The sequence below is a fragment of the Poecilia reticulata genome, chromosome 20 (genome assembly GCF_904066995.2).
Source record: "Poecilia reticulata chromosome 20, P_reticulata-male-v2, whole genome shotgun sequence".
NCBI classification, from domain to species: domain Eukaryota; kingdom Metazoa; phylum Chordata; class Actinopteri; order Cyprinodontiformes; family Poeciliidae; genus Poecilia; species Poecilia reticulata.
The window spans coordinates 6,125,445-6,151,720 of NC_088849.1; the positions used below are offsets into that span (position 1 = coordinate 6,125,445).

The following is a 26,276-nucleotide window of genomic DNA, read 5'->3' on the forward strand; positions in this document are numbered from 1 at the left end:
ATTTCCAACTTCTGTTTTATTTTATTGAATTTTATGCAACAGAGCAAAACAAATGAACACAATTGTGACACTGTTGTATTTTTGATGTTTTTGTGCATTTTATGATGTTTTTAAGGTTGTTAATCGAATATTTTCATGAATGGTTATGAATCTATATGAGCAACAAACTACCTCATAATTTCCTCTGGAATAAAAAAGCACCACCTAACTTAACATAAGCTAAACTAAGGCAAGCTAATGTAACTTAATCTAAGCTAAGCTAAGCTAAATAACTTAACTACCACTAAACTAAAATAATCTAACCTAATTTAAACAAACTTAATCCAAGGTAAACTAATCCAATTTAACCTAAGCTAACCTTACCTAAACTAAGCTAAATGAAAAAGAAATGCAATTCTTTTTTTTCTTTTTTTTTCTTGCAAATACAAATCTAAAATGCGTTGTGTATATTTGGGTTTGTCTCCCTTTGATCCAGATTTTTCAGATGCCACCTGAAGACTAAACTGAGTCTGGCTGGTGGTAATTTAATCTAAGAATAAATCCAGATGTTCTCTGGCGGTTTGTTAGAAAACGTTGGTGAACAAACAGCATCAGTAACACAGCAGCCAGGTCAGGGGTGAGGCTGTGGAGAAGTTCAGAGCTGGGCTGAATTAGAAAACTAATGTCCAGCTTTAAACATCTCACAGACGTCTGTTCAGGGCATCATCTGAAAATGGAAACTGTGGCACAGCTGTGGACCGAGCAGTAAATTGGCGTCCTTCAAAGCTGCCATGATGCGCTAAGTGTGGAGCATGAAGTTAGCAGGAGAGAAACATAACAAGAGTCTTTTATGAATGTTTTGCTGAATTTTCAATCTGGACTCCATTTTAAGAAAAATCAAAAACATTTTGTTGCCAGTAAAACATGTTGTTAAAAAAAAGGGCTAAAAGGTTTTGGATTTTTTTTAGGAAAAAAAAACCTGTTCCTTTGTTAATGCGGTCTGAAGCGAAGGCTCATGATGGAGCTGGGTAGAGGAGCTGAAATATGTACTCAAGTAAAAGTAGCACATTTTTACTAAATTCAATCAGTCAATCAATAAAGTTCATTTGTATTGGACATATTGGGAACAAGGCAGTTCAAAGTGCTTTACATCATAAAATCACAAAAATAAAAAGTCATGTAAACAATGCCTTAGCTATTGAGAAACCAATGACAAATATCACATTTTGATGAGTGCCATCATTAAAACCATCCATTCATTCTGAATATGTCAGTCAAGGTTCCATATATTATGATTCAAAATCAGCTCTAACAGGTGAAGTTTTAGCCTTCATTTAAAGGAAATCAGTGTTTCTGCTGTTTTGCAGTTTTAATAAAACTAAAAGTAGCCGTCCAGAAAATTACTCAAGTAGGAGTAAAAAAGTATTTGGTAAAAAAGCTACTCAAGTACTGATCCTGATGTTTGATTTTATATTTTAAAATTATGTCATCATACAGATAAAATATAAATATATATTTTTAACCCTCCTGTGGTTTTAAGCAATGGGATTTCTTTGACCCTGAAAACGTTTTACTGTGTCCGTGGTCCGGCTGGGTCACATCTGTAGAGATTTTGCAAGACTTTTTTGTTGTGTGGTTTCAGGAACTGACGGTCTGATGGGACAACCTTTCGATTCCCCCGCTGTCTGACCACAACATTCTGAGCATTGCCCTAAGACCACTGGACAGTTACATAAAAAGTATGTGGAACTTTTGGTATTTTAAAATTAAGCTAAAATGAAAAATTTGCACAAATAAAAAACTTAGTTACATCAGAATACAACAGCACAACACCACTTAACAGATAAAAAAATAATAATAATTCACTACTTCACAACTGTGTGTTACAGTGTGTTGAAGTTCTGGATACATTTCCAGTAAAACTTATTGATCTTTGTGATTTTAACATTACAAACTAAGAAAAGATTAAACAATGTGCATGCTTTTGCAAGGCGGAGCACATTCTGTAATGAATAAAATATGAATGCTCCAAACTGCTCAGCCATTGTTCTGTAACAAGAACACACTCTTTTTGATGTCAACGACACACAAACCGCTTCACCGAATCATAATTCTCATTAAAGTTAACGGCGGATAAAGCAAGAGCATAAAAAAAAAAGAAAAAACCGGACATTATGGTTATCAGAGCTATCACACAAACGGGAACATAAAGAAGAAAAATCATTTTTTTGATGTTGAAAAATGGAAACGACCTCGATTTTGGGTGCAAAGATTAGAAAAAAATCAAAACGACACATATATTTGCATTTGTAGAGCTACTTTGTTTACTGGAAACACTTCAAAAGACACATTACCATTTCAAAAGCTGGTCAAGCATGTCCGCACATAAACACGAGACGACTGTGTTTGTCTGGTTTATTTCTTGTTTCCTCGCTCGCCCTCAAACCAAGCGGCGGATCCCCGCAGTGAACTTCTGCCGGCTCTCTTTTGCTCGCATGAAACAGTGTGGGGCAAATTGCATTGTGTGACTTAGAAGACGCCGCGTGCGGGACAGATGCCTCAAAGAGGCTCTGCGAGGAATCAAAGGCTTCCCTCTGATGGAGAAGAAACCGTTGCCATCCCTGACGGTTTCTTTCGACACATGTCGCCAATCAAACAGCTCTCAAAACACCTTCTGTTTTCAATCCGGCTCTTTGACGAGCTGCTTGAAAAGCAAAGTGTGTGCGTGTGTGTGTGTGTATGTGTGTTTTTTTTTTTGGATGTGGCAGGACATATTACCTTCCATGCACCCACCAGGGAACAGCCCACGCTTGTTCACACGCTGCACTGCAACAGTGTGTCGAGGCGAACGGCACCCTCGGTTTTTACAGGCCTACTAACTCGCGCCGCGCTGACGAAAACTTCACATGTAAAACGTTGAGGGCTTTCTCGGGAGACTGATTGGAAAGCCGTTTTCTGCGTAATAAAGTCTCGTCGTAACTTAAAGGGAAACCCTGAAGACCTCAAACGCCGCCAGAGCGAACGTAAAAGTACTACGTCTGACCTTTTACGAGGCTCCAGTGTTTACATGTTCTTCATCTTGATTGTTCTCCCTGGTTTTTGCGGGTAAAGCCCTCGGCTCCCGTCGCCCTCGGGGCTGTGGTTGTGTGTGCTGGGCGGCGTGCGACGCTCCGTGGGTGGCAGAGTGGGAAGAGGCCTCCGGTTGAATTGGGAAAGGAAGAGAAAGAGCCGTCGGGGAACTGCTGCAGCCCGCCTGGCCCCCCGTTTTGGCCCGAGGAAACCCTGATTTCATGGTGCGCTTTGGGATCAGCAGTGTTGTGTCAGATAAGCTGGTGGGTCCGCTTTGACCTTCCAGCCAGCGATTAGCATGTCCCCAGTCAGACGTCTACACATTCGTTTCCTGAGATAAAGGATACAGAACGAAGTGCTTGATAACCGTCCAAGCATCCAAGCACGCTTTGTAATATAAACTAGTGACCAGGAAGTTTGTCCACAAAACATTATAAAAGACAGAAATGACAGAATTTTACAACATCACCGTGGCGTCATGTATTGCATCTAAATTCGCTGATGCCTTTTTGTTCCCCAGAAGAACAAAAAAGACTGTTGGATTCTAATGAACTGAACTGAAATGTTTTCAAATGTTTTTGACATATAAATAAATGTTCGACAGATACAGTTCTAAATGAAAATACCTATCAGTAAAAGCTATTTTATATGTATATATGGAACATATTTCAAAGCTGCCGTATGTAACTTTGATAAAAAAATATTTTGTGGTGAAAACATCAAACTCCTCTGCCTTCTCTCAATGCTGACTACAAGCAACCTATCAGAGCCAGGGGGCGGGTCTTAGCGGTGTCAATCACCTCTCCATGTGGCGCTCTTCATCCTTCCTCTCCTGCCCCCTCTCTGCTACACTGCAACTAGCATAGCATGTTGTGAATGTCATGTTGGTTAGCATAGCCACCGGTGATGACGGATAAACTGTTTTCCAGTAACGGTAAGTTGTTTCTTCCCTATTGGCATATTTAGCAGCGAGTACATGAGGATGATGGATAGCACCAAAAACCGCCTCCTGACTCTGATTGGTTGTTTTTGGTTGGGAGCGGTGCATTTCTTCAGACGACAGTAGTAGCTTTTCACAGATTATCTGTCTCATTACATACAGTCTCAACCTGGTGACAGTTTTAACAAATGAAACGTTGAACACTGCGACTTTAACGCTTGGTTGAAAGTTTCTCCTTTCCAAGTGTAATTTTTCCCCAGGAGCAGGAACCAGAAGGCAGCGTTTGTTTTAGTAAAAACGACTCTAATCTCTTCTGAACTCAGCCAGCCACTTCACGTGCGACTCAGCCGAACATACACTCCTCATTTTTCCCACACACACACTCGCCAGATGTTGCTGAAAGCTGTAAGGGAAGAAGCGGCAGGTACGCGCATTTAAATATCCGACCCCCACAACGGGCTCTTCCTGTACATCTGTCGAGATTTACGTGGACAGTTCTTCCTACGAGAAGTGTTGGCTTCCCGCCGAGGCCGGATCAGAAGGAGACGGAGGTTCCTCAAGCCAGAGCAGGTGACTGTGGGTCGAAAACAAGAAAAAAAGAAAAGGTCTCGTCAACCAGCTTTTATCTGCAGACACTTCACCCGAACCCCCATCTGCTTCTTATATCAGCGCTCGCGCTCTCGCCGGCTCAGAGGTCCACTGGTCAGACCTGCAGAGGTCAACCGCACAAAGCGGAGTAATGAAATCAAAAGCAGCACAGATGACAAGAGGCTGCTGTTGATCAGTGGAAATCGCTGAAGGTTTTCATTATGACGTATGACAATGGGATGGGGTGTGTGTGTGGGTGTGTGTGTGTGTGTGGGTGATTCAAAAGGGAGGATATTAAAGACTCAGCAGAGCTCTTTCAGACTGAGTAATGGTCGGACGGAGCGGGGGCCACCGACAGCTTTACTGTTCCCTCAGGCTTCAAAGTGTTAAGTGTGTGAAGCCGATACCGCAGAGTATGGTAACATACGGCCCTTTTTTTGGTTTTACGTGAGGATAAAACCCATCGTGTTTTAATGGATTTAGATTACCGCCATAAATCTAACGGACGAGCGTCTGTGATGTCACATCTGGAGCAGCGATGTTAAAGGGAATGCAGCGGGTGTTGCATCGTCGAGCAAGAACCGAGTGGAAAACAGCAGGTTTATTCATACTGCGTCTTAAATCAGCTGAGCTGGAGCCTCCCAGTCACAGCCGTCGCTCCGCAGGCCTTACACACCGCAGGCCTTACACACCGCAGGCCTTACACACCGCAGGCCTTACACACCGCTGGAGCATGTAGGTGAATAGTTCAAGGGCTGAGGCGCTAAAAACAGTACAGTGGAGTTTTTGGATTCACCTGTCTTGCTTTTTCTGTTGAACGTAACTGACATGTTAGCTATACACAGACTTTTTCACAAAGCATATCGGAAATATGCAAAAGAACGTGAAGTTTGGGGAGCTGAAATACCCAGATACTATTCTACAGACACAGTAAAGGCTGCAGTTTGCCACCGAGGCACTGGGAAGATAATTTGATACACTGACCAATTTCTGAAAATGCAACAAACCTGCTATTTGAAAATGTTGGCAACTTTGTTGGAGTGAAGGTAAATATTTTAAGAGCACACATTGAACTTTGTCATTTACAATGCTAGCTTAGCTAATTGTGCTAATCATGAACAGCAATTCTTAAGACAAGTTAGGATGCCCACCCCCTAGTTCTTGGGGGTTTTCTTTTGTTTTTTAAAGTAAATGCAAAGTATGACATAGACTTTGCTGTTAATAAAAATATAATAAAATAGTTTAAAAATAGATGTGTCTATGTGTGTGTGTGTGTGTGGTTTTGTGAACTGACAGTCTGACGGAACCGGGGTCACTAAGGGAGTGAAGGAAAAATATTAGGGTCATGTTCTGTATATATTTTATTTTTATCCAAAACTGGAATTCACAAAAGTAAATCTGATTGGTGCGTCTCTGCATCAGACGCAGCCAGATGAAATGACTGATGAAGCGAAGGTTGATGCACAACATCACTGTCGACTCTAAACAACTGTAAATCCAAAAGAGGTTAAATCAAAACGGGACACAACAAACCAGAGGAGCAAACAGACGGATGGACAGATTAACAAATGAGTGGAAAACTGGATGACATCCACCCTCACTGGCTGTGCACACAGAAGAGGAGACCTTGAAAAGCATTGCAGGAATAAACAATTTTCTGCAGACAGAAATATATCGGGATAAAACATCCAGAAGAAAACTGAAAAAAAAAATGCTTGAAAATTCATAAACCATGAGACAAAAGCAATGTGTGTTTTTCCTGGATGAAATGTTGACTCACGTCAAACTTTAGCTCGGTTGCTCATGAAAAGAAGCTTTTCCCACTTTTAATTGGCCAAATTACAAAAAAACGTGCTTTGGGTTAAAAAGCATGATTTCCGATCTTGTTCTGGCGCCTGGTTCATGAGCTCAGTGAGGACGGATCAACGGCTGACAGCTGGGTGAACCAAACCGACGGAATTTAAGTTTTTGAATGCAAGCGTCGAGCTTTAATTGCCTCTATGATAGCTTCTGTCGATACAATCAGAGAATCAGGAACTGGACAAAAATAAACAACTTGGTTGTTATGTTTTTCTGGACGCCAGTTGGAGCTGGAAGAGGTAAAAAGCAACGACTGCAGCGGAGTATTAGGTTTTTAGCCATATAGTTTAATTGTATAGCTTTATAACTGTTACCTTCAGTTGTAAAACAAAAAGCTACATATATCAAATATGACCTAAAAGAAATTTGACTGACTCTAACACCTCTGTCTCTTTAAGAAACTCTTGCTCTTTTTGAAACTCCTCCTTCAGGAAGTCATTACAACATGGCTTCTCTATTAATCCTTAAGCAATGTTTTTACCAGGGTTGCACTGAGAAGTAGCTCCTATAATGAGCTCAGGAGTTGCACAGTTCCACCAGGTGTTTGCTAATTGATGCTGACTAGTCTGAAGGAGCTGGCTAGAGTTGCTTGGAAACTGTACCTCAGAGGAGGAGCTTTGTCTTCGAAGGTGGAGCTAGGTCCACCCAGCTGAACGGTTGTCACGGGAGATTAAAGCATTTCTCAAACAGAAAGAATCGAGGCAACACTCCTGGTATGTTTTTGATGAGTGAATAACATTAAAACATGATATAAAACTTAAAATACTCAATTTCACATAATTCTGCCCCTTTGAAGCAATGAACGCTGACTGTTCCTTCAGTGGTGGAGAACTTATTGGGTGTTGGTGGGTGATTTTTCTGAAACAGACGTTAGAAGCATCTTTGCATCTGGCGAGGTGAAAATAAAACATCTGAAAAGCATCGAGATTGGAGCCAAATGTCAGATCATTTCTCTCCATTTGTTCCATTGTTCCTCAATCAAAGGTAATGTCGACCGAACCAGTGTGACTCAGCAGGGACGCTGTAAGAGCCCAGTTACTTCAGAGGGGGCCATTAAGCTCCCATCCCTGGCAGCATCTGGGGTTAAAGCCACTCTCTGCCCTCTCATGTTCTCTGTAAATTTCTCATTTCTGGCCTCCTCTCTTCCTCTTCACCTCATTTTTACCTTTCTATCCGAAAGTGCCACACAGGCGAGTTGATATCTTTATCTGGGTTGCGTGTCTAGCTTTCCCAGTGTTTCCAGACCGACCAGATGGATTCTCTCAAAAGTCTGTCTGTCTGTGACGGAGGGGGCAGATTTGGCAGGAACCTTTTTTCAAATCTACAATCCAAAAACAACAAAAAAATCTGCCCTTTCCCCTGGAGTTGAACATCATAAAATTTGACTTTTGTTTTTTTTTTTATGTGCTTTGGAGTCATCGCAGGATGTTATTGGAAGTTAATCCAAGCTCTCGGTGAAAATTTTCCTGGCCAGCTGTTCCTCTGACTTATGAGGAGTGGAAGATAAAGAGATGGACAAAAACTGATTTGATCTTTTTGGTACTTTTTTCAGTTGAAGCTTCAAGTTTAGAGCTGCTGATGTAGCAACAAATAGAAAATGCTGCCTGATCCCTGAATGTTTGTCATCTGTGATGACACGTTCTATAATTGAGAAAATGTAAATGGTTGGATGTTTGTTGTTTGAAAACAACATAAAGTGTTTAAAAAGAAGAAAGAAAAGGTTTGATGTTGAAACATTATAAAGTCCACAATTCCTTAGCTTCTTCAAAGGTCTGCCAAGTAGACTTCTAAAGGACAAGCTACAAGTCTCCAATATTAAATATGTTTACTTCTAAAAAAATGAATAGCTAATGTTATATTTATAATGAGAAAATAAGCAGAGTCAGTGCAGCAGCTGCATAACGGCAGCAAGAAGTAAGATATTCATTGTTTGCCTTTAATTATGCATCTTTCTCTGGGAGAGAAGCCATTTGTGAATGTTAAAGCAACACAATCAAGAGAAGTTATTGTTACAAAGGCTGAGACTACCCTCAATTTATTCACTGACAAGTGTAGACTGTATGTACAGAGAACAGCAGAGACATTTCTTAATACATCATTGTAAAAAAAAATAATAATAAAAAAAAAGGGAAATTGCACAGTGCTTACGTTAGTCATTTTTCACCAGCATAGTACCATACTGTGGATAATAAAACACAATGAAGGATGGTCACAAAAACACAATGAAACAATAATATATTTCTCATTTTGTCATAAAAGAAAAAAAAGAAAAAACATCCCCCGAAACAATAGCTTTATGGGAAAAAGTCCGGCATTCAAACATTAATTACACAACACAAATAATATATAAAACATTATCAAATTTGCATATGATGAAGAAAAAAAATCATTATTGCAGGCGTCCCTCCAGTTTACGATAAAACATACAGAACATCAGTTAATAAAGCTGCTGAGTAGGAGCAGAGCCACCCGACACACACACACATACACACACACACTCGGAAAGCTGGCAGAACTTCCAGCCGAGCAGAGCAGCAGGTCTGAACCCGGAACGACGCTGAAACAGACGCGCAGATGAAAGCGGCTGAAAAAGCGCCTCGCCGCTAACCTCCCCGTTTCTGCCGGCGACTCGGAGGAGCGCTGGCGATTACTGCATCCGCTGAGCCACCCTGAGGGGTCAGGCCTCCCATGTCCACTCCCTCCCACTCGGCGGCCAAGCCGTCCGTACGGCGGCCGACGAGTCCAGTCACTGGCGGTGTTTACAGAAACACATGGCCACCTACACAGAACCACGGTGGGAAGGCAAACAAGAGCTACTGCTGGGTTGCTTTTTTTGGTATAGAAGCTAGCATGATTCAAACGATGCTTTTATTCAGCTGTGAGGAACATCAAGCTTCTTATTTGTGTTCTGGTTAAGGAAGTCAAACAGGATGTGCAGTGAGTCGTGGAAAACGGTACGATCATAACTACTGTACCTTTTTGAAATAAGCAAGATAAAACTGTTTCTATTAATGTCTTAAGAGGCAGGACCATTTGGACCCCGAGCTTTTCAGCTGATTCCTTTTATGCTTGTACATAAAATTGCAAACATCTGATTTAGCTGAACTTGGTCTGCAGCTGAGTTCCAGATCTGCTCCAATCAGCTTTCCTTTAAGGGCTTTGCTGGGTTTGAACTTTACATGAACCATATCATGGTATGTTATTTACAAAGGGAGTCCTGCAGTACTTTAGTTTGGCACTGGACTTGTGTAATCTTATGTATTATGGGTTTAAGACGTATAAACCAGGAATATGGAGGCTCATACAGTTGTTAGCACCTCTGCTAAGTGTATGCTAATGCCCGAAGATAAAGTGATCATTTATTGAAAGTGGATCATCTCAAAATACAAAAGTAAGGAAAAATCAAACTTCCCGTTGGCCTCACACGCTCTGATTTCCAAGTTCTGATGTCTGCTCGTTCATCTACAAATTTTTGCAACTTTTCACATTTTTGAACTCAAGAACACATTAGTCTGCTGGTGGAGCGTCCTGCTGTCCCTGCCGCCGGGCTCAGCAGGCCCTTCTGGGGGGAAACCCTCACGTTACTCTACTGGTTCTTCCAAAAATCCTCACCTTTCATTTCCTTATCATTAAAAGGCCTCTCTCTGCTAAACCTCTCCCCGTAAGCTGAGCACGGAAACACAACGCGCCACTAATTATCGACTGAACAAAGAAAGGGCTCCTGAGTGGGTCCTTATGAATGGCCACAATCAAGAGGGAAAACAAAAATCAGCTCCATTGTACAGACAGGTACCAACTGCACCGCCGACGTGCCGGTCTCCCATGGCGATGAAATATTCATTGAGAAACAGCTCTGGTTACAACCGAGTCACTACCAGGTGAAGCCAGAGGCGGCGTCATCACCGGCCCGCCTGCCTGCCTCCGCACATGACAGCAAACACAAAGAGCCGCATTCATTTTTGACTCGACGCATTAATTAATAACCCGGCGCTGACCCCGTTTTGTTCTGCCGGTTGTCCCTGGGTGAGTGGAGCAGAGCGAGAATAAAAGGAGATCTAAAGCTGTTTCCTTCTTCGACTGAGGGAGCAGAGGGATGAGGGCGACAGCGTGAGGAGAGAACGGCGAGATAAAGCAGCCAGCCGAGAGGAAGAGAGACCGCAGGATTATCATAGTGAATATAGGAGGAGGGGGGGAAGGTGTGTGTGTACGTGGGTGTGTGTGTGTGTGTGCGTGTGTGTGTGCCCGAAATCCAAGCTTTGACTTCACAGTTGGCCCAAGCTCCTTTAACCTCCAGTCCTCTGTGTGTGTCTGCATGTCGGTTCCTGCCTGCACTAATCACACAGGCAGACAAGAAGAGCAACAATAAACCTGATTAAACCAACTGAGATCCGTGGCGGCTTCACATCTGAAGTATTTTTGGTTCGTTTAAGAGCAAATATCTTAATACACTTGAAGACAAAACTGGGTTACGAGTAACTTTTCATCAAGATGTAGGAAAGGAGTGCCCAAAGTGTGGCCTGGGGGCCATTTGTGGCCCTTGAAATGAGTTTGATCAGCTGCCCTCGACTCCCAACCCACGAGTCAAAAACGGTCAAACTTTGGCCGACAACTTAGAAAACAACTGATGACCCCCACAATTTGGAAATTCAGTTTTGCTTTGAAAAAGGCACCAAAATTCTTTATGTTTTTGATCTGAAAGGATTTGAAAAAACCCCCACAATAAACACATTTTTTCATATTTAATATTAATGAAATGAACTATGATTAGTTAAAATTAGCCACTTTTGGCTCCCAGAGCAAAACATTTAAACACCAGACAAATTATTGATGAAAAAGTGCAAGTTCTAGTTAGGCCTGTCACAATAAAGCAACAAAGTCATAATCACATTGTAAATTCAAACAAACTTGATCATTTGCATCTGTATGATTTATCATTTTTCTCTTTTCTCTCTTTCTACCAAGAACTGGATCACAAATGTCTTCAGTTTGCTGCTTTGGTTTCAACTGATTTTTGAAGGACGATTTTGCTCACTTTATGTGTTGTTTCTGTTTTTATTATTGTTATTTTGGATATTTAAAACATTTTCCAGTTCCAGTGTTAAAAGTTCATTAAAATGTAAAGTTCATTGATCTTTGAGAAAATGGTATCAAAACAGCAATATTATTGTTTATCGCCCAGTAAAACTTATTACAGTGACAGGCATAATTCCACAGGCAGATTATTTCACTTATACCAAGAATATTTATAAGTTGCCATTCAAGAGTTATTGACCTAAAACAAGTTCCTATACGTAGCTGAAAAGTTACTTCTAAGTTAGTTTTGTATTGTCTAGAAATTATACCAAAAAAAAAAAAAAAAACTTGAAAAGACTTGGTGTTGCAGTGCGGAGGGTCCAAAGCATCTACAAGCTGCTGACGGATGGATGGGTGACAAAGAGAAGAAAGAGGCACTTTATACACATATAGGAAACAGTTAAAAACCTCTCTGATTTCCTTTTGTTACAGCTAAAAAAACCCTATAAATTTTATATTATAAAAAAAAAAAATCTGTCTTTAAAATATTACAAACTTATAACCAATCAATACATTTTTTTTTTTACCAGACTCACTGGCTACTTTGTGTTCATGCTGTATAAATGCTTGTTCAGATCTCTTCCTGCCCTCAGGAATATAAAAACCGTCCCTTCTCTGAGCCCTGACGGTGGCCCAGTTTGGCCAGCTGTGTGGGTGATGGAGGAACGTCCTGCCTGTAGGGGCCTTTGGACCTTTGTGAGGTGTGGGTGTGGCCCTGGGCGTGGCCAGGGGCATGGCCTGGGGCGTGGCCTGGGGCTGAGGCCTGGTTGTGGTGGTAGACGCCGCTACCGCTGCTGCTGCTGCCGTTAGGGCCTTCCTGTCTGGGAGCTGCTCGGGTTTTGCTGGCCTCCTGTTCTCTCCGCCTTTGCTCCTGCCTCAGCAGCTCCTGGGTCTCCAGCAGGACCCGGGCGTTCAGGCTGGGTTTCCCCGTGAAGCCGTTGCGAGGGCCTGGACCCATGGAGAGCCGGGGGTTCTCTTTGGGCACCTGGAATCCCTCGGACGGTGGGTAGGACCTCTGAAAGGAATCCTGGGACGGAATGCTGGGGTTCTTACGAGGTTGCCTGAAAAAAATAAATAAAAAAAAGACAAGCAGGAGGGTTACTTGTAAAAGTGATCTTTTTTTAAATCATTTATCGTTGTCACAATTAATGACATTTGAAATTATCCACATTGTTGGGATTGTTAGTTAAATTATTTTCTCCACTGTTCAATGAATGATAAATGATATAAATATATCATTTATTTTCAGCTGTTCTGTAAGGACCTGAAAAGTTTGTTAGCAAACATTAAGTAAAAAAAATAACAATAAAAAAGTTAGCTTAGAAAACACATCCCAGACTTTTAACACCAGACAGTTTATCATGTAGAAACCTGCTAGTTTAGAATAACGCGTAGTTATAGAGAAAGTGCTTGGACTGCAATAAATTACAGCTGATCAGTTAAGTGAGATGCATGAAGTCTCTCTGTGCCTTTAACATAATTGAGGACACTACTTGTTTTGTGGGCACAAAATGTTTCAGCAGGTAATGAGTCAAAGAAACTCCAACAAAGTCAAATGGCAAATGTCGACGAGAAACAACTTTTCGAATAAAGCTTTGTTCAAATAGAAGTAACACATTTCTTATTTTCCCCCAGAATTTGGATAAAATGTTTAAATGTTTGCTTCCATCGTCACAGCTATGTTTTCCTAATATCATAAATTCCTGACATAAAGGGTATTAACCAAATGTAAAGGAACCAAAAAATGTTGCATTGATTTATTTCTTTTTTTTGTACCAACGGTGAGAACAAAAGAAGGACGTGCCATTACCTTCCTTTCCCTTAAAATACTTGGAACAACATGAGGGAAGAAAAGAGGAATCTGTTTAAGCGTTGCTGCTTGATTACCCTGCATCCAGCGGCATAATCAGAGAGACACGCAACGGACAGGAAACAAATGGCAGGAGCCTGAAAATGCCCACAGGACGATTAGTTCCACATAGTAAACAAACACAAAAGCTAAAACCTCACAGAGAAAGAAGAAATGTCGGCTTTTATCCATTTAACTTCCTTTTGGAGATGCAGATGGGTGCACTTACAGAACAGACAGAGTAATAGCGGGCCCCGCAGCGTTCTCTGCCTTCTACTCATCTCCAGCCGGTCAGCCGGCCTCGACGCTGACAGGACAGCAGGAGACGCACGACAAGCCCCGACTCGGGGAAAAGAAGAAGCCCAGACGGGAACAGCTCTCTGAAACAAACCTGCTGTTCTTAACAGAAATGAGCTGTGGAAAGCCTTCGCTGGAAAAGGGTTAAATCTGTCCGTTCTTTATCAGGATCAATTAAAACACTAAAAAAATTGTTTCATTTTTTAATTTTTTTATTTTACAGTTAAATTGCCCAAATTCCACTGTAAAATTATGGGTAAAACATTTTTCTTTGATGGTTAGATGGCGTTGTCGTTGGTGATTTTTATGACTAAACCTGGTGCTGGAGTCAGTGATTCACTGTAAAAAAAAAATTCAACTTAAGAACAATAAGGCTATTCCTAAAATGAACATGAAAACAACTTATAAAGTGAATGTAAAAAATGTAAAACGTACAAATTACTATGTACACCAATCAATTTATTTATGGCAGCTTCACATCAAATCAACAGTTTTAAACTATTCTCTGGTTTACTGATGTTGCCTGTCAATTTTTATGGTTTATTACATTTAAATATATATGAATTTTTAATTTTTTTTACAGTGAAGCCGAACGCGCGATGGGAGACCAGCGACGAGTTTTTACATGGAGAGTGCTAAGAGAAAACCCTCTTCACAACTCAGTGACCTGTTATGTGGTAAAAAAGAAAACTTTGTGAGAATGGCGTCTCAAAATGATTTAGGACAAAACTGTGTCTTATTGTTCAGGGGGTCTCATTCCAGACACAAACGGTTCAGGATTTTCCAGCTCAAACGCAGACCCTGTGTTCAAACTGAAACTGTGAAGTCTGAAAAAGAAGAAACTCATCAAATATCCTCTGTGTTTGGCAGAAATAAACAAAAACTGTAAAGCTTCTTTCAATACTGCACATCAAGGGCAAAAGCACTCGGTTGTATTCTTAGCAGCAGCACTCATGGGTATCAGAGATAAGCTCCAGCCAGTGGGCTTGTGGTCATTCAAAAATATAACTATATAGTAATATATTCACATGCTAATTACCAGGAAAATTGCTGTTTTTTTACTCCTAAAATAATAAAAAAAAAACAAGAAAGGCTAAATAGCCAAATGGTGGATGGTTAAATTCCAGTAACTCGAGGATGAAATAAAAGGCAGCACTGCAGCTGCTGGAAGCACGACTCAGCAACGAAATGTTACAAAGTTGGTAGCAACATGAAAAAGTTCCAAATGGTCAATCATTTTCTGAAATAACTGAAAAGTTTGCTGGACTACTGTTAAGAGGAGAACTCAGAATTTAGAATTCAGAATTTAAAGATGATCAAATCTTCATGAGCGCAGACAAAGCATCTGCATTCCGAAGCATGTAAAGGTCATGTGTTTACGTTGTTGTACTAAGGCCATTGTAGATGGAAAACAAAATGTGGGAGTACATTTCTGCCAAAAAACAAGGACATTTTGAGATTAACTTTAGACATTTTCTGGAAAAAACACAAACATTTTCTGAGCTCCAAAAGTCAAACATTTGCGAGAAAGAAACTCAGACGATTTGAGATTAATCTGATTAATCTAAGAAATGTTCTAAAAAAATAAAAATCTCGGATGTTTTCTGAGCTCGTAGAGTCAAACATTTTCAACTTTGAACTCAGAAAACTTCCAAGTTTATTCTAGAAATTTTCTGACAATCTCAAAACTTCTGATTTGTTTTATTTTGCTCCTTATGCTCAGAACTGTCCTTTTTTTTCCTTTACAAAATGTATGAGATTAATCTCAAAATTTCTGAGGGTTTTATTTTCATAAACTTGCTCTCTTTTCATCTACAATTGCTCATTACAAAAATACTTAGGCTATACTTACAGAAAGTCCATGCAAACGCAGCATGTAAGAGTCTCCAGGTTGAAAATCTCATTCCACCGTACAAAAAAGCGAAATGCTTTGCCGGAAATGAGCTAACCTCCCTATCAGATCCACACAAAGCCGATGCTACAGTGTGATTTATTTAGGGTAGCATCCTGAGATATGCAATAGACTGATGATAAAGATGTTTAATCTGGTGTTTATGCTTTATCTAACCACTATTAAGCTATTTACTACTGTAAACCATCTGTAAGCCCATACAAAATTAGCACTAAATCAACACAAACGCAAAGCTAATTCACGCATGTGGGGCCAGATACATGTTTTTATGTGTCCTACAATGCGACTTAAATACACAGATTTTTTTAAATCTATTTTTTTACACTGTGTACATGAGGATGAAAGAGTGTAATTGATGCAAGGACAGATGCAGGGACAGACTGCAGAGAGAGCCCCACCACATGCTCTGTATCTGGGTTTCGCTGTCTGGGCAAGCCGCCATGCATTTACACTCTGCCTTGGCTCGGGGAGCAGCCAACGGCGCTCATGAGGGAGTTAGCTCGCTTTAAACTCAGGATGCCTGTTGCACCAGGCTGTGGTCTGCAGTTCCCGGATGACCTTTTAGGCTTTTCTGTGACAGAAGAGAACGGATTTAGAAGGTTTCGTTTCCGCGACAAAAAACGGGAGGAGAGCGGAGCGGCCATTGTTTGTTCCACGCAGGAATGTGACCGCAATCGATGTGTCCGAAGATCTAGTTCTCTTATCGCCTCTACCTCTGCGCCAGAATATGTCGCAGAGTAGATTAGTTCCAGTTACACAAGGAGAGAACGGGAGGGGGAAAAAAACATGTTAGCAAGAAGTAGGATGGATTCAGAATGATGGAAAATAACAAACAAAGGCAGGAAGTTGGCTTGCAGAAACAAAATTGTGACCGCTGTGTGTTCCTTTAAAGCAGCTGGGAAAAATCAGACTTCATGAGAAGTAGGAGAAAGATTACCTCCACAAACACCCATTACAGACTTAAACTGATTACAGAAAAGCCCTTAAATGCATCCAACGCACAATGGAGCAGTCATTCCTGTAATGGACACAGAAAATGTTTTTTAAACTTGGAATTGGAAAAATAATATTGTTCTGGTGGAGGAAGCCACATGAAGGAACCGCTGGATACTGAAGCTCAGGGATTCTGGACAAGTTAGAGCTAAAGATCCATCACTGAAACCAGCAGAGATGGAACATGATCAAGGAGACGTTCAGCCCTCTGTGGACTTACTGGAGACAGTTCTAGAAAAGAGAAGATCTAAACATAAATATCTGCAAACGCTGGATGGATGGATGGATGGATGGATGGATGGATGGATGGATGGATGGATGGATGGATGGATGGATGGATGGATGGATGGATGGATGGATGGATGGATGGATGGATGGATGAAATGTTGCATGTATGAATGGATGTATGGATTACAGAATGAATGAATGATAAATGGATGGATGATAAATGAATTACCAAACGATCAACTGACAGACGAATGAACTCAACTCATAAAATCAACCCTTGTTTTTAAAAAAAATATGCTTAAAAATTCCTGCTTATACAGCCATTGAAATGATAAACCGCTAATAATTATTGATTAAAGTCAAAAAAATCATTATAATATTCAAGTCAAAGTCTACATAAATTCCTGACTCTCATTCTAAATCAGAAGCCAACGTTTCCCAGACTCTCTCAGCCTGCATTAGGAACCCACTGACCCCCTGAGTTGAGAACCTTATCTCAACAACAACAACCTGCGCGCCTGTGTGTGAATTTGTGTGTGTAAGTTTCTCTTTCAGGCTAATCAGTGGTTCCCCGCTCCTACTGAAACACTTGTTCCTCTCCGGGCCCGTCTCGCCCTCCGCTGCCTGTCGCCACTAATCCTGCTCCAACAACAAGCCTTCATTAGTGCTCTTCCAATCCTCACATCCCACAAGGAGAGTTAAGCCTGGCTGTCATCTGATAACCAGCCACCATGGCTTCTCCTCAAAGCTCTTTGAATCGTTCAATTTTTTCCCCCTTCTTTCTGAAATGTCACTATTTGCCTAATAAAGGCAAATATTGTGAATCAGATACGTTTGTGGTTATTAGAGTGAGGATGTAAAACTTTAGCTCTAATCAGGGGCCAGATAGAGACTTTTTTTGAGATTCTCACAATATGATAACCTTAAATTTAGTTTCGCTGCATTTTTCCACAAAAAAAGCAAAGAAAAATACATTGCTAATTACCAGCAATTATCCCTGCTGCTGCTATAGCAACTCAGCATATTATAGCAATTAAAAAATATCTATTCATTTTATTCTGAGAAATAAACTTAAGCAAACTTCTAGGAAAAAAAACCAACACTTGCTACATTTAATAATTTCTAATTGCTGCCTGTGGACAATATACTATTTTGTACATCTGTTATTTGCACGCCACCTTTTACAAATCATGCCCATTGTACCACTATTAAAGACAAATGGCCTTTGAGCTCCCTTCATCTATTCATAAATCACCAATGGATGCAGCAGTTTTCACCACAGTTTTGAGTTTTGAAAAATAAAACCAGCGGTTTGAGGCAACAGGATGTGTTGGTAACGTTGACGTCAGCTCTATGTATAAAACTGTTGGAAATGTCCAGTCTTTTTAAAACAATGGTTGAAAACTTGGTGTAGTGATCCAGCTGTTGGCCAAGCAAACGCTACAAACTCTTTGCATGAGATGGAATGCTCTTTAGAAAGGTAACTAGCTTTCTGTCAGTTGCTAACAGATTAGCTTTCTAACTGTAGTTTTAAACCATTGTTTTCTTAATAAGAGAGATAAATGGCACTCAAAGTATAGTAGCCTTCTGTCAGTCAACTGACCAGAACGGCAACACTGCGTTGCTCTGTCTCTATACAGCTAGAGAAATCTCTAGCATCTCATTAAAAAAACAATTTGAACCATAGAATCGATACGACAGAGAATATTAACAGTTCCAAAACCCTTATCTTTCAGAACCTTACTTCTCCTTGGTACCAGTAGCTGGCCTGTAGATAATTGAACCCCAAGTTCTGACAAGTCCAAATCTGGGTCAAGTGTCAGGTCTGAACTCATCAACTTTTTTCCCTCTATGAGATTATGAGAGGGAGGCATATCAAAGGAAGCTCCGGCCGGTCAAGATGAACTTTCCCAGGAGAAACACAGATCACTGTGCGGACGCCTCCGGGCAACTGTCACATCACATGAGATGCCAGCAGATAACACCTTTGAAGGGAACGCATAGATCAGTCAGGCTTATACAGATCATATCGATTATGTGTCCATGTGGCCCGCAAATCCATAGTCAGACGCAGGAACATGTTTTCATCGATCGGGCAGCGACTGGTCAGCAGTAGTGGAGAGAAAATGGTTTGCATTAAAAAAAAAAAAGAAACTCAGGAGAATAAGGTAACCAAAACAGAAAGACAGAATCTAGCAACCTGTGGACTTTTTGTACTTTAAGTGCTCTGTGTAACTTGTCAAGCATTCTATGCTAGCCCTTAGCATTGTACAACACGCTACATTTCAAGTGAGAAAAAAGTTCACATCAGTTTGTTTTTAACATGAACTTTTTTACTGCTAATGATTTTCTTATTGTTGAGTTTCATTTTCTTAGAAGTCAGTCCGCTCATCGAATGAGCGAATTTGGGGTAGTTCCTCTTTAAGATTCAAATGTGAAGGTTTTTCAGCACAGGCTGAAGGGAGGTTAAGAAGCTTCAGAGGAACAGAAACGACACTTTACAGAGACAGATGCAAATGAAAACATTGATGCTCGGCCTCTAAATGTAAGATATGGTACATTTTTGTTGGAGCGCCAAAAGGATGGAGATGGACAAGATTGGGGAGATGAAGAGCGCCCCCCCCCCACACCCCCTGAAGCTCTGAATTCGAGCCGTACCAGAGGAGAAACGGAAAAGTCGGGACCAACAATTCTCCGATACGGCGCTGATGTTTGCGACTGATCCTTTCAGTCAGCACCGACTTAATCAGGCTGACGAACGGTCATGACTGCCATTCAAAGCAATCAGTTTTATTAGAATAATCATCCAAACAGCGTTTGTAAGATTCATTAAAAATGTCTGCGGGACAAGTTGAAAGTAGCTTTGTGGGGGAGTGACTTTGAGGATATCTAAAGCAATACATGAGCGATTGGGAAAAGAGGGAAAAAGCATGAGAGGAAAAAGAAATTGATAGAAATGGAAAAAGTCAAATGAAGGGTTTGAGAAAGGGCAGGGAGGACGTGATAAGTCACAGGGAGGGTGAGGCGCAGACAGACAGATGAGGGGGAGGGAAGAAGGCTGATGTCTCACCGTGGCAGAGAGTTGTACTGCCTCGGTGCCTGTTGGAAGCCGTCTCCGTCTTCTTGCTGCTGCTGCTGCTTGTGAGTCTCGGCTGTGGCAGAATGGCGTCCGCTCTGCGTCTCGGTCCCGTTGCTCACCTGGAACACCCAAAACAGGAGTCAGGAAACCCGTCACTATGAGACACACGCGTCGAAAAAAAAACAAAAAACAAACCCTGTAAAGACAAACATAAACAATTTTACACAGCTAATGATACTAATTTCACACTCATGTTTCCTCTGTGGGACACATTCCCCTCAGGGCAGAATGTGGTCTAACAGCATGAGGCCTCCTGGGCGTTCACCTGCCAGCGGGGAGCCGTTACTGTGATGGCTGTGGCGCTAAAAACAACAACAAAAAAGGTCTTTACTTATTTATTGGTTAAGATGTTACTAGCACAGCATAACGTCCTTCTGAAAACATTGAAATTCAAACCTTTTCTTTGAGTACAGATATTCAGTGTGGAGGAAAGAAGCCAAGAGCTCTAGTTCTTCCCTTTCTTCAGCTCAGCTCATGTGTTTTAACAGGTTTAGGAACTGAAATGACCATTGAAGTAGTTTGACTTTGTGCCTCCTGAATCATCTCTGCTCTGATTTCTCCGTGTTTTTGACATGCATCCCAAAAATGACCCATTAATAAAGTACTAGGTCCGTTTACAGCTGCAAGTCATTTAGAAAATATTGGAAAGGTAATAATACTGGCAATGAAAAGCAGATTACAGCATTTTATTGTTTGGGTTGTTAAATTTTCATGTAGTTATGACACGTTTACTACTGAGATATTGTTGATCATTACCAATATAAATTTTACAGCTACATTAACTTAATGATTATTTAGACTTGTGTCAGTGTGGCTGCATTGCTTAGTTTTTTTTTTTCCAATTTAATGACTTGGCAAAAATGGCAATCAAAATTGATTTAACAAAAACTATTAATGCCTGGGGACGAAATCAACGTTTGCATTGAAATTAGACGTTTTATTACTAATGCTTATTTTTGTTTATACTTACTTGTTGAAATACTTGTGGAAAAGTTTTGTTTGTCATGTTTCTTTATTGAAATTATGTTTTAGTAATGGTACGTCAGAAATAAATCTGAAAATAATCCCCGAAAAAAATCTACATAGACGGTGTAATTTCACACCTAAAAGTAAAAAAAAAGGCATGTTTTTGTCTGTATAAAATTTTTTTTTTATTTTTGCTGAGTTGTACCATATATGTGAGAATCCCTTTTTTGCATGCTGATGCCAATCAGTAGTTGCTTTGCAGACTTTGGGAACTTTTTGTTGAGGTTCTCAAAGATGACTTTTATTGTGAGCATAGATAAATATGAATATAAAAATGCTGGACATATTACTTTAACCTGATGTTTTCTGACTAAAGCCAAATATTAGATCTAATACTACAATGTACAAAGTGTTGCATTGTGGGCCATTAGTTGGTGGAGGGTTGCATGGACTGTGGAGTAAGTGTTTAAAAGTTAGCCAGCCTTGAAAGGTTTTAAGTTTGCACAGTTTAACCTCAAGTGCTCCCCATGGCTTCTGTAATGCGCTCGGTTGCCACGGGGAACATAAACTCCCGAGGAGCAAGGAAACTAGTTGAAAGCGTTTCCCCCAACGCCGTCAAAATCAAGCGTGGACCAGCTTCAAGAGTAAAAATAGCCAAGAGTTACTGTGGTTACGGAAAGTCACGATGAGAAATGTTGCTCAGAGAGAAACGAACCCCACAGAAAATCATTTAAAGCACTTCAAAGTCCCTGACAGGAGAGGGAGTGAGTGCGTGTGATGAGGAATTAGCTGTACCTGGGCACGGATCCGGGCGAGTGAGGCAAGTGTGGGGATTTATGTCCAGCTTTAATCAAACTACTTCACATTTGATTCGTAGGACAAAAACACAGAGGAGTCAGATGTTATCCTTGGACTTTAGAGAATCTTGAAAATAAACTTTTTTTTTTTAAGAATTCATTGGCCGAGAGCGTGTTTTTAAAGAGATGATGAAAGAAGAAGCATGTTTTCCTAGGCTCAAAATCTCTAATTAGAAAAAGATTGACAGTGACATCCTCATGCTTTCCACCCTATAAACCTGTTGGCCTTAGTCTCCATATTCCCACAGTGTTGTCTTTGTTGTCTGATTATCTTGAAGGGTTGACATGGAGATATCGTCTCCCTCACCACCAGCGCACCGCTAACGAGCTGGCTGATGAAAGAACAAGACAAGCCAATTAAGAGAAACAAGCAGAGAAAGTGTTGCGGACATGGCTTTACCGGGCGTCAGTTTTCATGAGGTTCGGACGGTAACGTGGCAATGCCAGGTGCTTCTCTATCGTACATTTCTGATTTAGGAAACATCAGTTGCTCTCTTCTCTTTTTACTGGATTTTGTGTTTCACAGCTCACTTGCCGTTTCGCTTTTTTTTTTGTTTTTCACCTTTCAGGTGATCTCATGATAAATCCAGATGATCCGTAAAGGTCTCAGAGTCTTTTTTTTTTCCAAGAAAAAAATCAGACATCAAACAACCAAGGGAGACCCTTGCAGATCTAGGTAATATGGTCTTTATTAACCAGTGAAGTGGCTGAAACTATAACGGTAACTATAGAGGAGCTGCAGAAATTCACAGCTCAGATGAGAGAATATTGACTGAGCTGAAGTCCAACTGTCGCTTTTTTTTTTTGTGTGTGTTTTTGCTCGCACTCTTCACAAAACACACTGAGCCGAGCTCAAGTGAAAAGCCTCCCACTGCAGTGTAAGTCATATGTGTGGTTCACAACAGCATTGTAAACACTGTTGCTGCGTTTCCATCACAAAAGTGCACAGTTTTTTCATCTATATTCTTCTAATGTAAAAATAAAAACAAAACACATTTGCAATTGCACCAGTTGCTTGGTGACTATCGCTCATTAATCTAAATGCCTTTAAGAAGCAAGCACTGTCCTGAAAACTTCCAACTCGGTCCAAATGCTAAGCTACCCAGTGTTGGGATCAGAGTGTGCAGAGAGGGTTGAGGTGAAGGGTAAACTAGGCCGGTAGGGCTTGAACTCGCTGATAACTGCTTAGAGTTCTAAGTTTTCATGTTTTTGGAAGCCAAGAAAAAGGAACAAAATGCTTTAGTGGGACATTCGTGGAAAAGAACCAAGCAGGGGGAGTTCAGTGTTTTGGTCCAACAGTGTACGTACTTCATCACGGCTTCGGGTAATCACTCCGTAAAACTATCCATTTTGCTCTCTGGCTGTAAAACCGATTTCTAGAAGTTGAATAGTTGGGTCTGTTTTCTGCATAAAGAAACACGCCCAGGAAATCCTGACCAATCACACAACAGTTTCAAATGTAGAGTAGGGCGAAAATGTCGCCTGAAGGGGCTTAACAAGAAGCGGCGGACAAAAAGAGGCTGAGAACAAAAGGACGTGATTGTCGTCACGCAACTGTGATAATGAGAACCGATGCCTGGGCCTTTGGTAATGAAAAGCACAAATCTGGTCCTTATAGAAAAGTGGCAACAAGAAGAAAGTCATCGGTCAAAGAAATCCACTTGAACTTCTTTGCCAATTAAGGTTTTGCCAAATAGGGGATGCAAGAAATATGAAGGACATTTTTCCTGTTTTAAAATGTCTGTCATTGCACCAATTTTTCCTACATTAAAGTAGGAAAAACTTTAATGTAAGGTGATAAAATGTGAACTTGTAGGGGTACTCACACTTTTCAAAGTCCTAAATGTTCTGTGCCGTTGCTAGTAGACTGATGACGACGCATTATCGAATGGATTGATGGGATAAAAATCCACTGGCAAATAGAAGTCCTGAATAAAAAAAAAAAAGTCTTCCTGGAAACATCTTGTGTTCTTGAAATGGCTGCTTTCCTTTTCACTTGGACAGCTGCAATAACAGCCACAATTACTTTTCACTCCACGTCAATAGCAACTCCTTTCTCAAGCTCGCCAAGTCCTTAAAAACATAATAGTATTCCACGTGGGTGGATGGAATTGGACTCGTATGTTTGAGTTTATAACAACACTTTCCCTCCGGTTCCAAAAGAGTGCAGAGCACATAAACAAATATCAGATGAAACGTGAGAGAGGGGAAGAAAACACTAGAGGAATTATTTTACTGAAGCCAAATGGTGAGAAAATAATTAGTCACGCACTCCTCTTGATGGGACCTGGAGGTGCCTTGATGCCTCGGATTCATTCTGACGGGTTTGAGGTGGATGACGCCAAGCTGAGAGGAATGCATGAGAAATAGCCAGGAGAAAAAAATCAGTCAGTGTAATGGCATTATCCAGGGAAGGAGAATCAGATTATTCCATGTTAGGCCTGGAATATAATGCCATATGAAATATGACATTTGTTGAAATTGAATCAAAGAGATGTCCGTGTTTGTTTTTATCCAATAACGTGAAAAATGATGTCAATACGCCACGCTTTTATCTCTACTTGTTTCCTTTGCTGCTGTTATAGAGCGTGTTTGCAGAGAGAGAAGCAAAAAATAATAATGATAAAAACCTCCCCCACCTGTTTAAATATAAAAGCCAGAGGGACGTAATTATGGAAATTATTTGGAGCCATCAAAAGTCCCAGACAAGTGGAAGCACCTGGATGGGAGTTAAACTTTAAAAGGCGGAATAGCTGAGGTGTGGATCCACTTTCGATTGACGAAAAACCTTTTTCAATGTGAAAGTCACTTCCTGTTTTGGATCAGTGCTACCATTAAGGATTTGCTATCTTTGCCGCCCGTATCTTGCTATGTTTGGAGGCCGCCCACAGATGTAACCGCTTTAAGGAAGCAGCCGGGCTGTACACAAACAGACATATGGAAAACATTGACGCTGCTAATGGGCATACAGAACGAGAAGAAAGTGAGAGAATGGTAGTAAACCGCCACATCCTGACAAAAGCCCACTTGGATCATGATCCCCTCTTAAAGTCAGCACGCCAACCCAATTCCGCCAATTTATTATAAGGAAGCCCAGTCCATTTGTGGTTGGCGGGGTGTGTAGCTTCGGGCGGCGAATCCATCTGAGTGCAAGCAGTGTGGTCTGCTGTTTCCCGGCCTCCTTGCCCAAGAAACCAGAGAGAATGGGAAACTCGTCTCGCTGTCCCCCTATCACGTTCAGACTTGAAAAGAACAACAAAATATTGGGGCTATTTTTTATGACTGCGGGCATATTTATAGAATCAATAGAGCTGAATGGTATTTTTATAATTCAAATTGCAACGCTGGCCTCCGTCTTATCTGTAAAACCGCTGAGACATAGTTCTGCCTACATTCTCGCGCACACCATGCTGAGGAGTGAAGGTGATGGTTTAATCCGTGATTTGGCAGCAGCACACTCACATGACAATACTGACATGATTGTAAAAAAAAAAAAAAAAAAATCATTTGCACACTAACGAACAAGCTAAATCACTATGATTATCTTTCAGGTGCTGCACATATTTTAGCTTCAGTTGCTCACAGTTATTCCCGACTGCAGTGCCTCGCAAAAGTACTCATCCGTCATAATGAAGTTGTGGTGAAAGCATGTTGGGAAACAATAAACCGAGATTTAAACATCCCACAGAGCACAGTTTAATCCATCAATCAAACATGGAAACAGCGGGGCAGATCTGCAAATGTACCACGACATGGCGTCCGTCTAAGCTGGGGGTTTGGAGTCACAAGTTGCTCTTTGGATCTTCCGTAATGGCTCAAAGTACCAGTAGAAAATTTATTGGAGAAGATGTAACCAATGTTGTAGTTTTGATCCGTAATAAAACCAAGTCTACTGGACTATCAGATAAGGAAACGTCCTATGAGTTGTGGTCAACTTCGTAGTTTGACACAAGTTTTACAGAGTACCCACCAAACATATGGGAGAGGGTGCTGTGGTTAGACCAGCACTAAACTTTATAACTAACATACAAAATGTTATGCATGTCCTCTGCTTTGTGTTGGTTTATCACAACACAAAGCAGATTGTGGTTGAAATGTCACAAAATTCAAAGAGTTCAAGTGCAAGAAAACTTTTGCGAGACACTATCTGCATCGGTCAAACCTAGGCCTGCCGCGATAAACAATAAATCAACTAATCAATTAACGGTTAAATCAATTAACGGGGAAATGAGTTGTTTCAAAGACTACCCTATTGTTAAGTCACAATTTTACCAAGCAACCCAAGTTTAACTTCAGCACGTTAGGTCAGACGGCTGCTGAAAAAGTTTGTTGTTGGCTTAGCGTTCAGAAAGCACTTCCTGCATTCTTGTTGGTTGTACAGGAGGCTCCACTTATGCTTTTCAAAAATGTACGGTTGTATAGTAGTGCATCTTATTTGCTGCCGTTTTCACATGGGAGTGTAAACGTTGACTTTGGAGGGTGAGGCCAGCAACAGATTATTTGGATTTAAAGTGACAAGGCAGAAC

At 40.9% G+C, this 26,276-nt stretch overlaps 1 protein-coding gene across 2 annotated transcripts in view; it reads right to left on the reverse strand.

Annotated features, from left to right (window-relative positions):
* Positions 1-8,439: 8,439 nt before the first annotated feature.
* LOC103482325 (partitioning defective 3 homolog) overlaps positions 8,440-26,276 on the reverse strand; it is a 388,210-nt gene continuing 370,373 nt past the window's right edge. For both annotated transcript variants that reach the window (XM_081602034.1, XM_008438421.3), the window contains 2 exons: positions 19,859-19,986; positions 8,440-12,570 (listed from right to left, as the gene is read on the reverse strand). In XM_081602034.1, the coding sequence (XP_081458160.1) occupies positions 12,099-12,570; positions 19,859-19,986 (600 nt within the window). In that variant the 3' untranslated portion in view covers positions 8,440-12,098. The remainder of the gene's footprint in view (positions 12,571-19,858; positions 19,987-26,276) is intronic.